This window comes from Pangasianodon hypophthalmus, chromosome 21, assembly GCF_027358585.1.
Source record: "Pangasianodon hypophthalmus isolate fPanHyp1 chromosome 21, fPanHyp1.pri, whole genome shotgun sequence".
NCBI classification, from domain to species: Eukaryota; Metazoa; Chordata; class Actinopteri; order Siluriformes; family Pangasiidae; genus Pangasianodon; species Pangasianodon hypophthalmus.
In genome coordinates, this window is record NC_069730.1 from 10,136,236 (window position 1) to 10,151,117 (window position 14,882).

At 38.9% G+C, this 14,882-nt stretch overlaps 1 protein-coding gene across 1 annotated transcript; it reads left to right on the plus strand.

Annotated features, from left to right (window-relative positions):
• Positions 1–5,008: 5,008 nt before the first annotated feature.
• Positions 5,009–14,481, plus strand: dnaaf6 (dynein axonemal assembly factor 6). Its single transcript, XM_026925101.3, has 6 exons — positions 5,009–6,576; positions 11,054–11,132; positions 11,434–11,536; positions 12,000–12,096; positions 12,312–12,397; positions 14,139–14,481. The coding sequence occupies exons 1-6, from the start codon at positions 6,484–6,486 to the stop codon at positions 14,266–14,268; spliced, it is 588 nt and encodes a 195-aa protein (XP_026780902.1). The 5' UTR covers positions 5,009–6,483; the 3' UTR covers positions 14,269–14,481.
• Positions 14,482–14,882: the final 401 nt, after the last annotated feature.

The following is a 14,882-nucleotide window of genomic DNA, read 5'->3' on the forward strand; positions in this document are numbered from 1 at the left end:
TTTATCATTAATTTTTAACTGATGAATAGTATTTAATGTAGCTTGATTTTTTCTAGTCTAAAGAAGTAGGAGGTATTCTGTTCACCTTCCTCCAACCATCTTTTCCTAGACCTTATAAAGGCTCCTTCAGCCTTTTTCTTATAGGTGTTGCTTTGTAATTCTGCCATATTTATTTTATCTATATTTGAAAAGTTATTAGACCCTTTGTTTAGGAGTGAGGTAATTCCAAATATAATTTTATCTTCCTGTTCTTTATGAACTTTAGCAAGATGACTGCCAACATGTCTTAAATATTTAGAGGCCTCAAATTTAAAAAGTTCCCAATTAGTGCAATATAATTTTTCTGTATTAGCCTTTTTAAAAAAATATTTAATGAGGGATGTAATCTCTATTTTTACTGATTCGATTTTCAGTAAAGAATTATTAAGTTTCCAATAAGATGATTTTGCTGGACTATAATAAGTGGATATCTGCATATTGAGAGAAATTGCTTTGTGGTCAGTAAGAGGGGTTGGAAATACGTCAACAGAAATATTGTGTAAATCAACATTTCTAGATGTAAGCCAAAAATCTATTCTTGATTGCCTGGAGAAATCAGTATTACACCAAGTATATGTTTTTTTATTTGGATATTTTTGCCTCCAGATGTCTATTAAGTCATATTTCTCCATTAAGGTTTTTAATAGCAAATTATATGAAGCTTTCGTTGGTGGCATACGATCTAGCATATTATCTGGAGCAATATTAAAGTCTCCTCCCATACAAATTATACCAGACGGATATTTTTTTAGCCAAAAGACAATTTTGTCTTCAGTCACCTCAAACAGAACCCTGTTTTCATTTGAAGAATTGTAACCATATATGTTGATAAAAAAAAAAGAAAATATTATTAGTGTAAAGAACCAAAAAAATAAATAAAATGCCCGTGAGGGTCACAATAATGATGTAAAACATCACCAGCAAACTTATTCTTTAGTGTTAAAACACCTGCCGAATGTTCAGATCCATGAGAAAACCATGCATCACCTCCCCACTGTGATTTCCAGAAGTTAGTCATTTGCAGTTGAGTGAGACTCTTGAAAGAAACAGAAACCAGTATTGTATTTCTTCCCTAAAAGAAAAAGAGCTTTACGCTTCACAGAATCTCTCAAACCCCTGGCATTTAGAGAAATAACAGAAATAGATATATTGAACAAGTTAATGAACAAAAAGTTACAGTAAGTGCAAAAAGAGCACAACAAGTAGTGAGTATAAACCTGAGAAACGTAGCTCAGCTGAACATACTGAGAGAAAATCTTACCGTCAAGGCATGACAACTGGTTGCCGAAAGAAAGTACATTAACAAAAACATGAGCCGTAACAATACAGAAGCATCATCCATAGATGTGATCGTAGCTGGTAATCGAAAACTTAGTTTGTAGAATTCGTAAAGTTCGTCGACGATAACCTGGTCCGCGAAAAGGAGTTATGTTTGTAAAAGAAAGTCTGACTTAGCAGACGAATCTCAATACCATTAACGAAGGCACATGCACCCACGTAGTAAGCAGCTTTTCCAGCTGCACGTGCTTCTTCTACCATAGGCCACAACTTCTTTCGTCTTTCTCTGTCCGGTGGAGTCTTCCATAAACCGTATCCCGTTGTCCTTCAGATAAGCCAAAGACTTTGCTGCCTTCCACACAGCATCCCTGATAATGCACGAAGTAAACTGTACTATGATAGCACGAGTTTGCTTTTTCCCCAATCTGTGAACTGAGTCTATAGCATATGAAAATTTGCCCTTCCCTTCAGGATATGTTTGCTCACGTATGCAGATGACTTCATCCCTGATGTTCTCTTTTTCTTTTTCTGGAACCTCTCTCAGCCGAAGATTCCAGCGCCTCGAGTATCTCTCCAGCTCAGCTAGACGAGTTTCACACGTCTCAATTCGCTGCTTCCCGAGTTGCAACCGAGAAGCTAGGTGGTCAACTTTCACTTTCACATCTTTGACTGTGAAGTCCAAAGTCTTTTTCAGGCCCTCAATTTTCATAGCATTGTTACTGATCAACTTCTCGAGAGAATCAGAGCGCTCGTTGATCAGTGATGAAATGGATGATAACATCGCGACCACATCTTTGATGTACTGTGTTTAACAGAAACGTGGATTAAACCAAACGAGTTTGTAGCATTAAATGAAGCTAGTCCTCCCGGGTACAGTTACATACATCAGCCCCGTCTAACTGGCAGAGGAGGAGGCGTCGCAGTCATTTATAATGATAATCTAGCCGTCACACAAAAACCTAGTCATAAATTCAACGCATTTGAAGTTCTTTATACTAACATAACATACGTAGCCACTAAAAATAAGTCTACCCAGGTGATTCCAGTAATTATTATTTACAGACCCCCAGGGCCATATTCGGAATTCCTGTGTGAATTTGCGGATTTCATCTCTAACCTGGTTGTTTCTTTAGACAAAGCATTAATTGTTGGAGACTTTAATATTCATTTTGATAATCCAGATGACCCTCTAAGAACAGCAGTTGTGTCCATTCCTGATTCTGTAGGGGTTAATCAGAATGTAATAGGACCCACTCATAGTGGTGGTCACACTCTTGATTTAATACTAACATTCGGATTAAATATAGAAAATATAGTCTCATGTCCACAGTCTGAAGCTATCTCAGATCATTACCTTATCTCATTTAAAATGTGTATTAATCATAGTATATGCACCTTGCCACGTCACCATGTCAAACGTACGTTCACGTCAACAACTGCACAGAGTTTTATCAGTAATCTCCCAGATTTATCAACCATGATTGGATCACCGTCTGATCCCGAAAAACTTTACCAGGCAACTGAATGTTTAGAATCAATGTTCTGCAACTCGCTAGATAAGGTAGCTCCACTAAAAAGAAAAATAATTAGGGAGAAAAAGCTAGCACCCTGGTATAGCGATCACACATGAACTTTAAAACAGACCACTCGAAAACTAGAACGTAAATGGCGTCAAACTAACTTGGTAGTATTTCAAATAGCATGGAAGGAGAGCCTTTTGAGCTATAAGAAAGCTCTTAGTGCTGCTAGATCAATGTATCTCTCCACCCTAATTGAAGATAACAGAAATAATCCTAGATTCCTTTTTAATACTGTAGCAAAATTAACTAGGAATAAGACCACAATAGAAACACGCACACAATCATTATATAGCAGCGATGACTTCATGAATTTTTTCAATGGTAAAATTGAAAATATCAGGCTAGAAATTCAGACTATTAATTTAAAACTGGACAGTTCTATAACTAACCCTGTAGATGATAATATGATAATATTAGATAAACAACTACAACGCTTTACTCCCCTTGAAGAGACTGAACTAATTTCACTAATTTCATCATCAAAATCATCAACCTGTATGCTAGATCCTTTACCTACTTGTTTCCTCAAACAGATAATTCCTGAAACAATCAAACCTCTTTTAAAGATAATCAATTCTTCTCTTAGCATTGGCTATGTACCTAAATCTTTTAAATTAGCAGTTATCAAGCCCCTGATTAAAAAACCTGACCTTGACCCCTGTCAGCTGTCTAACTATAGACCAATATCAAACCTCCCCTTTATTTCCAAGGTCCTAGAAAAGGTTGTAGCACAGCAGCTATGCTCATACTTACATAGGAATAACATTCATGAAATGTATCAGTCAGGATTTAGGCCTCATCATAGCACAGAGACAGCACTGGTAAGAGTTGTAAATGACTTACTACTGGCCTCTGATCAGGGTTGTGTCTCCTTGCTGGTGCTGCTTGACCTTAGTGCAGCTTTTGATACCATTGATCATGCTATTCTCCTCGATAGACTAGAAAATGTAGTAGGCATTAAGGGAACAGCCCTTTCCTGGCTCAGGTCTTATTTGACTGATCGTTATCAGGTTGTAGACGTAAATGGTGACTTCTCTTTTCATGCTAAGGTAAAGTTTGGTGTCCCACAAAGCTCTGTTTTAGGCCCACTGCTCTTTTCTCTATATATGCTACCTCTGGGCAAAATTATCCGTAAGCATGGTATTAGCTTCCACTGTTACGCTGATGACACACAGTTGTATGTTTCAGCAAAGCCAGATGACAGACACCAGCTTAATAAAGTTGAGGAATGTGTAAAAGACATTAGAAACTGGATGCTTATTAACTTTCTCTTACTTAATTCTGACAAGACAGAAGTATTTGTACTAGGACCACATGCAGTTAGAAGTAAGCTTTCTGATTACATAATAACTCTGGATGGCCTTTCTGTTTCATCATGTGCAGCAGTAAAAGACCTTGGTGTGATTATCGACTCTAGTCTTTCTTTTGAAGCTCATGTAGATAATATCATTAGGATCACTTTCTTTCATCTCAGAAATATTGCTAAAATAAGAAATATATTGTCACTACACGATGCAGAAAAATTAGTTCATGCTTTTGTTACCTCTAGGTTGGATAATTGTAATGCCTTACTGTCTGGATGTTCCAGTAGATGCATAAACAAGCTCCAGTTAGTCCAGAATGCAGCAGCAAGAGTCCTTACTAGAATCAGAAGATATGACCACATCACCCCTATCTTATCCACACTGCATTGGCTCCCAATCAAATTTCGTATTGATTATAAAATACTACTATTGACCTATAAAGCACTAAATGGTCTCGCGCCACAGTACCTGAGCGAACTTTTGGTCTTTTATGATCTGTCACGCCTACTCAGATCAAAAGGTGCAGGCTATTTGTTGGTACCTCGAATAATGCGGGCTACAGCTGGGGGTAGAGCTTTCTCTTACAAAGCCCCACAGTTATGGAACAGCCTTCCACTTAGTGTTTGGGGCGCAGACACAGTCTCAGTGTTTAAGTCTAGGCTGAAAACATATTTGTTTAGTCAAGCCTTTTGTGAATAGTTTTCTTAGGTACAGGGGCAGGTCTGGAGAGTTTCACAGGCATAGAGTGTTGTGGTGAACTGGGATGTTTGGATGCTGTTGCTCCCCCACTCTCACACGTTCACTCAGGTTTGTCGACGGTGGAGTGGCTGGCTGCCTTATGTCCCAGGGTGCCCTCATGTCTGTGTTAGCGTCTGGCTCTCCCTTTTAGTTATGCTGTCATAGCTAGTCTTGCCGGAGTCCCTGCTTGCACTCTGCATGCAAAGTACATCGTGCTTAACCATTAGAGGACAAAAGCTTACCTAACAATCTCTTCCTTTCTCTCCATCTCTCTCTCTCCCTCACTCTCACGCTACTTCTGAGATGCCAGTGATGCCAGTGATCCTGACCCCTTCTGCTCCTCCTCGCTGCCTGACCCATCCTGATGCCCTACTTCTGGTTGGAGTTCTCATCGGGTGAGTTCGCTCGCTGCTGCTGGGGGTGGCCCCATATGGACTGCCTGAAGAACTGTTTGGATTGCTGGGGATGGCACCACCTGGGGGCTGTGGAGATGGCTTGGGGATCACATATGGGGAGCTGTACTGTAATGGCTTGGGACTGCGATTGCTGTAGTGGCTTTGGGGCTGCAGTTGCCACGAGCAGCTTCGTACTCAGGACTCCATCAGTGGACAGTGGATAGATTTTAACCAGCCGGACTTCTTGCAAAAACTGTGATGAATTTATTGGTTGCACAATTGCACTATTTGTCCATATAGTACACAATAGAAGGGTTTTATTTATAATCGTACTATCCGTTGCACCCAGATGAGGATGGGTTCCCTTTTGAGCCTGGTTCCTCTCAAGGTTTCTTCCTCATATCATCTCGGGGATTTTTTCCTTGCCACCGTCGCCACTGGATTGCTCATTAGGGATAAATTCACAGTGATAAATTGAAATATTTACAATATATTTTTGTGAATCCATTTATTTCTGTAAAGCTGCTTTGTGACAATGTCCATTGTTAAAAGCGCTATACAAATAAAACTGAATTGAATTGAATTGAATTGAATTGAATCTTCCAGAGTTTCCATTTTCCCTTTCTTAGAAGCAGGTTTAGTTGGGGTGTCGGGAAGATGAGTTGAGCAAAGAGTATCCAGAGTATTTCCAAAACCGGGATCAGTAACAGCAGGAAGTGTATATCTACAGATACGTCCATCAGACTTTTCACCCGTTCTTTACGTTTTTCAACACTTTTTGACATATTTATTCCACAGTTACATCCTTAATAAAACACACAGCGGATGTGTAAGGTAAAGAGTTGAAAGCAGACAGTTTACGGGAGTTATAATATTTTTTGTCAGCAGAGCTACTAAAAGTTATCTGAACATGCCGCCATCTTGGAGCCTCTAGCTCAAATTTAATCATCTTCCCAATGCATTTTTTTCCGGGTCCTCCGTGATCAAAAGGAATCCGCCCAATCTGGCGACACTGCACGTAGTTACCCCTGGCAACAGTTAATCTCCTTGGAAACGGTAAACAGTTCTACAGACAGCTCAGCCTCTGTCTGTAGCCTCTGAGACTTTTACAGTCCATACATCTAATTACATAAAGGTAATAGAAATAAAATGGTGGAGTTGTCATCTCTCCGAAATCTTCAGGCTCTGTCCGACTTGCTCTCTCTACCAGCCGATGAAGAAAGCGACGCAGAAGACTGCAAGGTAAACTAGCTAACATTTTTAAAATTTTGCTGCTAACAGTACAGAAACATACCTGTCAACATTGGGATACTCCAACGCCATCTCTCTCACGTTCCTCCATGCTGTTCTTCTTCTTCGACCGCTATTCTTCTTCTACTTGTTTTATTGGCGGGTGCCGTTTGAGTGAGTTCTGTAGATGTTACAGCTATTGTTCTGTATACTGTCACCTGCTTTACCGGAGGTGAATGTAGCAAACATATCAATTACACCCAGTCGGATTTTTTTTTTTTATAGAAAGATTAAAAATACGGGAGAAATACGGGAAAATATTTAAACGGGATGATAGCGGGATAGAATGGTAAAATACGGGAGAATCCCGGGAGGGGAGGGTTGACAGGTATGTACAGAAAATGAGCGGTGTTTTATTTATTTTATTAATTTATTGCTGGACTAACGCGTAAATGAACTCCATGCAGTGTTTTACTACTAGATTTACCTGTTCAAGAGTAATTCACAATGAAAATCAAGCGATCCACTCGTTACGGCGGACAGACCAATGAAAAAAGCCGGTGACAAAGCCAAGTTACTGTTCTGCTATATAAGATTATTATTATTATTATTATTATTATTATTATTATTAGTGTTGCTTGCGAAGCAAAGCATCACAACTGTAATCTTGCATACTTATTTTTTATTATTATTATTATTATTATTATTATTATTATTATTATTATTATTATTATTCTGGACAAAACTTCGGCGCATAACTCGTCCCGCACCGTTTGTTGCAGACCAGTGAATGAGGTGTCAAATCGTGGGGATTATTGAGCAGAGGTGTGCTATGACTTTTATAAGCGATCAGGCGGACGGTGGTCGCACAATCGGACAACAATCGGCCGAAAAAGTCCCATTGACTTAACATTGCGACCGACTTTGACGACTCGTAGCTCGGAGACATGACAATCGCCACATTCGAAGAGGCTGGCAGGCTGTGCGAGAACATGCCCCGCAGTGGGGTATACGTTGTACCCCATAGAGATAACATAGGGATTTTGCATTGCACATAACTCTGCATCACAATGTCATGGATGGCTCCGGTGCCGAGTTTTGCCACGGCAAGCACCACTCACATTTTCTTCAGAAAATGTACATATCTAGTTATTATTATTATTTTGAGACCCAAAATTTCTAAACGCTACTCCTCCGAGAGCTTTCAAGCTACATGCACCAAACTCGCCACAGACCTTCAGCTTGTTCTGACTTAGTGTGTTCTAACTGATCAGACTTACAGTTTTCCTGTAGCGGATGATCAAATATCCCAAAAGCTCCTATACATTTACATTGATGGAATGTTCAGAGCCTGGCCCAGAATGTTCAAGATTTCAAACTCCATCTGTCAAACTCGCACACACCTGTGTACACACGGCCTGAAGCCCCTCTTCTCTCCCTCTCACTCTGTCAGTGTGCCTGTAACAGATACTAATCTATTTACTAGTAACACTCTATCTATCTATCTATCTATCTATCTATCTATGTATCTATCTATCTATCTATCTATCTATCTATGGATCCATGGACAGCCTAAAGATCAGTGAGATTACTGTGGAGGACACCACTTAAAAACCATAACGATGGCTTAGGACTGCAACTGCTACAAACAGTTTTGCACTCAAGTCTCCATCATTAAACAGTTGAAAACTTCAATAAAATAGACTTTAAGTTGAAACTATAATGAATTCAGAAATAACTCAGATGCTCATATTCATAAGTTGCTCATAAGTTCCTGGTTACAAGATTGCACTTTTTGACTATATAGTATACAGGTATAGAAGGGAAATTATTTATAATTGCATTATCAGGTGTCACCCAGATGAGGATGGGTTCCCTTCTGAGTCTGGTTCTTCTCAAGGTTTCTTCCTCATTTCGTCTCAGGGAGTTTTTCCTTGCCGTCACCTCTACCTCACTCAATACAGATAATTTTATAAATTTAAAACTTATTTCTAGAATTTATATATTTCTTTGTGACAATGTACATTGTTAAAAGCGCTATACAAATAAAATTGAATTGAACTTGTGCTCAAGACTTGCCTGTTTCATGTAAAACTCCAAACATCATTTTAAGTTGATTATTTACGCCTTGGTCTGGGTTCAATTCCCAGCCAGGGAACCGACCCCAGCCACTGGGGTTGCTCAAGACAGTGCACTTCCAGTGCCGGTCCCAAGTCTGGATAAAATTAGGGAGGCAGGGCATCCAGCGTAAAAACTGTGCCAAATCAAATATATGCGGACCAGTGATCCACTGTGGTGACCCCTAACGGGAGCAGCCAAAAGAACAACAAAAACTCAAATGTCAAAAGTACCTCTTCAATAAGTAAAGGGGTAAAATGTAGTGATGAACTAAAAAAATATATGGTTGGCATTACCACATGTGCATTGCAGATATTACTTACTAAAATAGGTTAAACCTTACTCAATAAAACATGGAGTAACCCCCCCCCCCTTTTTGCGTAAATTCTATATGCAATTTTTTTTCAGTGAATAAAGTAATAAAATGACTTTTATATATAACTCATATACACTCACCATTCACTTTAATAAGAATACCTATACACCTCCTAATTTATGCAATTGTCCAATCAGCTAATCAGCTGTGACAGCAGCACAATGCATAAAATCATGCAAATACAGGTCAAGAGTTTTAGTTAATGTTCACATCAAAAATCAGAATGGGAAACATGGAAATTGGTACAAGATGGGCTGGTATTTCAGAAACTTCTGAATTCCTGGGATTTTCACACACAACATTCTCTAGTGTTTACACAGAATCTTGAGAAAAAACAAAAACCATTGAATGAGAGACAATTCTGTGGGTGGAAACACCTTGTTGATCAGAGAGGTCAGATTTAAATGGCCAGATTGGTTCGAGCTGCCAGGAAGGAGACTCATATAATCACTCTTTACAACCATAGTGAGCAGAAAAGCATCTCAGCATGCACAAAACATTGAACCTTGAGGTGGATGGACTACAATGGCAGAAGACCATATTGATTTCCACTCCTGTCAACCAAGAACAGGAATCTGAGGCTATCATTGGCACAGCCTCACCCAAACTGGACAGTTAAAGATTAGGAAAAAAAATCACTGATCTTTTTTCAGTCTTCAGTTGTCCAGTTTCAGTGAGCCTGTGCCCATGATAGCCTCAGATTCTTGTTCTTGGCTGACAGGAGTGGAAACCTGATGTGTTCTGATGTTGTAGCCCAGCCACCTCAAAGTTTGATGTGTTGTGTGTTCTGAGATGCTTTTCTGCTCTCAACAGTTGTAAAGAGCGCTTATTTGAGTTACCATGGCAGCTCAAACCAGTCTGGTCATTTTCTGATCTCTCTCATCAACAAGGTGTTTCAGCCTGCAGACCCTCAGCACACAGGATGTTTTTTGTTTTTTCACATTCTGTGTAAACTGTTGTGTGTGAAAATCCCAGGAGATCAGCAGTTTCTGAAATACTCAAACCAGCCCATCCGGCACCAACAACCACGCCACAGTTCAAGTCATAGAGATCACACTTTTTCTCCACTCTGATGTTTCATGTGAACATTAACTGAAGCTCTTGACCTGTATCTGCATGTTTTTATGTTAACATGTTTCTGCATGTTTTGTGCATTGCTCTTCTGCCACATGATTGGCTTATTAGATAACTACATAAATGAGCAGGTGTACAGGTGTTCCTATTAAAGTGGACAGTGAATGTAAATAAGTAAATAAATAAATATAGGAATTAAAAGAGAAACCTGAAGGACAAGACATAGTCTCATTGTACTGACGAATGTAAACAATTGCTATCAGAAACACGAGAGCCGCACTATTTCAAAATAGAAATGTGTCATAATCTGATGTGATGCCAGTGCCAGATCCCGATAAACTTCATCTGATCTGGGTCTTTTCGCCCTCTAGTCCTGCCGGGATTCATCCCAGTGCTCTTCCTCTGCTTGGAGCTTCTGCACTTGTGATTCAAATTTTGCTGCTGCAGACACTCCCACATGGCCCTAAAGATTTTTAATTCCCAACATTTTATGCCCAAGTCTCACCTTCTTCAGTGCATAATCTTACCTGCTTACTGTACCTTCTAAACCTGCTGTTGGAATCATAAAGACATTCCTGTTCTTATGGCAGGATTTTTTCCCCCAGTGTACAGAAGATGCTTTCAACAGACTTAGAATTGTTTGCCTTCACTCGTCTACACCACTATACTGTAATGATTTATAATCTCACTATCCGGTGTCACCCAGAAGAGGATGGTTCTCATTTGAATCTGGTTCAGTTAAGTTGGATTATGGTAGAAACCTGACCAAAAGTCAGCATTCTTTAATCAGGACCATTATGAATTGTCCCTGACTGTGCACCCCCTTGCACCACTGAGGATCTAAATTAAAATCATAAATTAAAAAAAAAAAAAGTGTTTGAAATTGCTAATGTGGAAAATCATTTTTCTTTATCTATATAGAATGTAAATCTGATGGCAAACATGGGTCCTGGGCACATTGGTGCTTGTTCTTCTACTTCTAGGCAAGACAAGAATGCAGGTGAGCTCTATTTTCTATCATTAGTATAGAGGGAGGATGTATTAAGATCAGTGGAGTTCTGATTCAGTGTAACGTAAGACAACTTAGAGTGTTTGACATGAACACTGATATATTTGTATTTGCATATTGTCAGATCTTTGAATTTATAATTTATAATTTATTTGACTCTGCCAATCTGCTAAGGCCAATATGGGAACCCTTGGGAATAGTGTTCATAAAAGACAATAAAGGTTTATTTCATTAATTTAATCTTTCTGTCTTTCTCTCCCTCTCCCACCTATGCACATATTGAAATTGAAAGTCAATAGTGCCTATGTGAAGAACACCAAAGACATCTGGGATGTAGAGGAGGTGACTGGAGGGACACACTTTGATGACCTTGCAGATCCACGTCCTCAGCCTGAGTGAGTATGTAGTGTGTAGTCGAGTAAATTGCTGTTTAGAGCTCCAGTCTTGGAGAGACACATGCAACAGTGCAAGCCCAATCTGCAATCTTAGGAAAAAAGGCTTCATCTAGTAACCTAAAGTGATCTTTGGATTGTCTTCCTGGGGATCACTGAAAAAAATTCTGTATAGAACCCTACAACAGAGTTTCCTTTTCAGAAATAGTTCTAAGAAGAACCAATTTGGAAAGTTAGAAAGAATCCAAAGAACTATTCAGGTTTCCTCTTAGGTGGTTATTGGCCAGGTCAGATTGGTTGCATATATTGTAGAAGTCTAATGCTTACATAACAAGTGTGTGTGTATTGTAGTATATAAGCAGAAAAGGACCAGCAGATCTCATAGGATACAATCGTGTATCATATAACTGAATGTATGAGAGCACTGTGCTTCTGAAAGGGTGATTATGAGAGTATGTGTGTGTAGGTATGAGATTATCCTGAAGCAGAGTGTGGGTACTGAGGACTTGTTTCTGGGCATGAGCCGAAAGGATCCATCCTCCATGTGCTGTGAGAGCATGCTAGTATGTTCTGTTTATCACAATTATAATAATCACAACCTACCAACATCTTAAGCCTTACACGTATTGACAACACTATCCTGCAACATTTTAATACTGCATCTATACATACACCTGCACTAGAATGATTGAATTCAAGACTCACTTAAATTAATTTTAAATTAGCCTTTTTTATTTTACTTTTAACATCTCACTAACTCAATCTCTGTCTCCTGCAGGTGAGGGTAAAGCTACCGGAAACTAAGGCTTCTGATCTTGTGCTGGATGTGAAGGAGAGATTTGTTGACCTAAGAACTCCAAAATAGTAAGATTCTGAGTATTCATATATACTACATAGAAAGAAAAAGACATGAAGTAAATAAACACAGGCTTATATTTTCAATTCTGTATGTTCTAAAAAAAAATTAGGTTTCAGATTTCAGCAGGATTTCTCAATGCAAATCAGCTCAAGTAAAGCATAGATTCCATAGCATTTGCACGCAGGCAACCATTACATAAAGCAGAGCTCCACTATCCCCCCCTTAATTGCTGTGACAAGTGCTGTACCACATGATCTCATGTACAGACTTGAGGTGTGATGTGTCTACAGAAGACAATGAGAGAAACTATATCAGAAAGTTGTGGGGGAATTTTAAAATGACTTAAATGCCCACATGGAACAAATTTGCCCTAAACAAATGCTTAATATTATGAACTGAATATTCAATTCCCAATTTCCCCAACAAATGATGTCTAAATGTATTAAATGAATTAATGGGGACTGCACACACTGTCTCACTCATATGCTTGCTAGTCATGGACATAGAGCACGTCTATCAAGACCACTTTTAAGCCACAAAAGGCTTATGAGTTGCTAATGGAATAAGAACAAAAACAATGACTAATTATTTTATCAGCCATTAATATTGCTTATTTCCTTTTAATTTTGGGAGGGCACATTGTGTGCTTGCCACACTAATATGATAATATGATTTTATACTAAATAGCAAATTTTTGCTCAGGATTTACGCTACTGCAGTATAAATGTGGCAGGAGATCAGTAATTCAAAATGCAGACAAGTGAACATTCACAAATATCTGGTAAATATTGCATCCATAATAAAAAAAATAAATACAGATATTGTTAGTTACAACTGTGAGTGAGAATCATGATCTCAACTCTTATTTCCAGCTCTTTTTCTCTTTTTCTTTCTTATGCTATTTTCTCCTTTTCTTATGTGCCAACAATTCAGTTTGGAATAGCCTTATTTATACAACAATATTTATTTACAGCAGTGTTAAAAACATTTTAATCAGCCAATCAATCAACCTAACCACTTCCACCAGACTTAAGAGTCTAGTCAAACCTCACATCCTCCATCCACAGTCCCTCCAATAAAGTGCCAGTGTGTGCTTTTGTTCCATGCAGGCAGTTACGCATAATTTAATGTGTACAATAGCTTGGTTGTGTCAAAAGTCCCAAGAAAAGTTGTCCTAACACTGACTCACTTGTATACATTCCCCTCCGAAACTATTGGAACAGCATGGCCAATTCATTTGTTTGTGCAATACACCAAAGACATTTGGGTTTGAGATCAAAAGATGGAGATATGAAAAAGATCTCATATCAAAAGATATGAGATGAGAGTTTAGGATTTCAGCTTTTATTTCCTGGTATTTACATCTAGATGTGTTAAACAACATAAAACATTTAAAGTTTTGTATCAGACCACACAATTTTTAGGCGAGCAAAAGTATAAGAACAGATAAGTCATGAAGTAAATTAAAGTAAATAACATTTAATATTTGGTTGCATATCCAGTGCTTGCAATAACTGCATTGATCCTGCGACTCACCGACATCACCAAATTGTTGCTTTCTTCTTTTGTGATGCTTTTCCAGGCTTTTACCTCAGCCTCTTTCAGTTGTTGTTTGTTTTGGGGTGTATGTATGTATGGATGGATGGATGTGTGTAGAGGAATCCAGGGTGTAACAACTAAAACTGTAGTAGTAAAAACTGCAGCATAGTTTCCATATAAAGCACAATCTGTGTCTTCTGTCTACAGCAAGCTAGGCCTGCATCTGCCCCACTCAGTGCACAGTAAGGAAGGCACAGCCCGATTCATTACAGAGAGATATGAACTGGAAATCACACTGCCCACGAACAGACCTATGGACTCCATCAACCTCACCTGAAGAGAAGGAATGAAGAACTCATGGGCTGCCTCTGAAGAAAAAGAACTGTCATCAGTGGCTGGAAAAGGAAGACTTCATAGAACAGAAACATTTCAAGGAACATCAAGCTATGGATTGTTTCCAAGTATTTCGAGCCACAATCAACTGTTTTGGGCTTGTACCATAAACCCTCTTAACATTTTAAATAAAATTTGCAATTACTATGTTTTTAAACATAGTGAATTTGAATGTTTCTTTGAAATTGCAATCAACAGCTGTATAGGTCCGGTAGCGGTGTTGCCCCACTGCTTCTTCGTCAGCTACATCCTATCAACTTTAACAAAATGGCGGGGAGGAGTGTGGATGGTATGGAATATAGTGAGCAAGAGGGGAATGGTAGTGATGAGAGGAGAGAAAGTGATTGGGAGGAAGTAGGGAGGGAGAAGCGAGTTAAGAAAGGGACAAGTCGTAAGAGAAAGAAAAAAAATGGGGCTAGCTCAACTGGAATGGAAAGTGAAGGAAGAGATGATGAAGGAGAGGGTCTTAAAGCAAGACTGTTTAATGTAGTGGTACGATTTGAAGGAGAGGGGGGGAGTTAAGAGAATGGATCCACTTAAGTTAACAAAAATAATAAG

Coding starts and splice junctions, on each gene's coding strand:
- dnaaf6 (XM_026925101.3), top strand. CDS start 6,484: ATGGTGGAGTTGTCATCTCTCCGAAATCTTCAGGCTCTGTCCGACTTG. Junction 12,097..12,311: donor TGTGCTGTGAGAGCATGCTA/GTATGTTCTGTT, acceptor TGTCTCCTGCAG/GTGAGGGTAAAGCTACCGGA. Junction 12,398..14,138: donor GACCTAAGAACTCCAAAATA/GTAAGATTCTGA, acceptor TTCTGTCTACAG/CAAGCTAGGCCTGCATCTGC.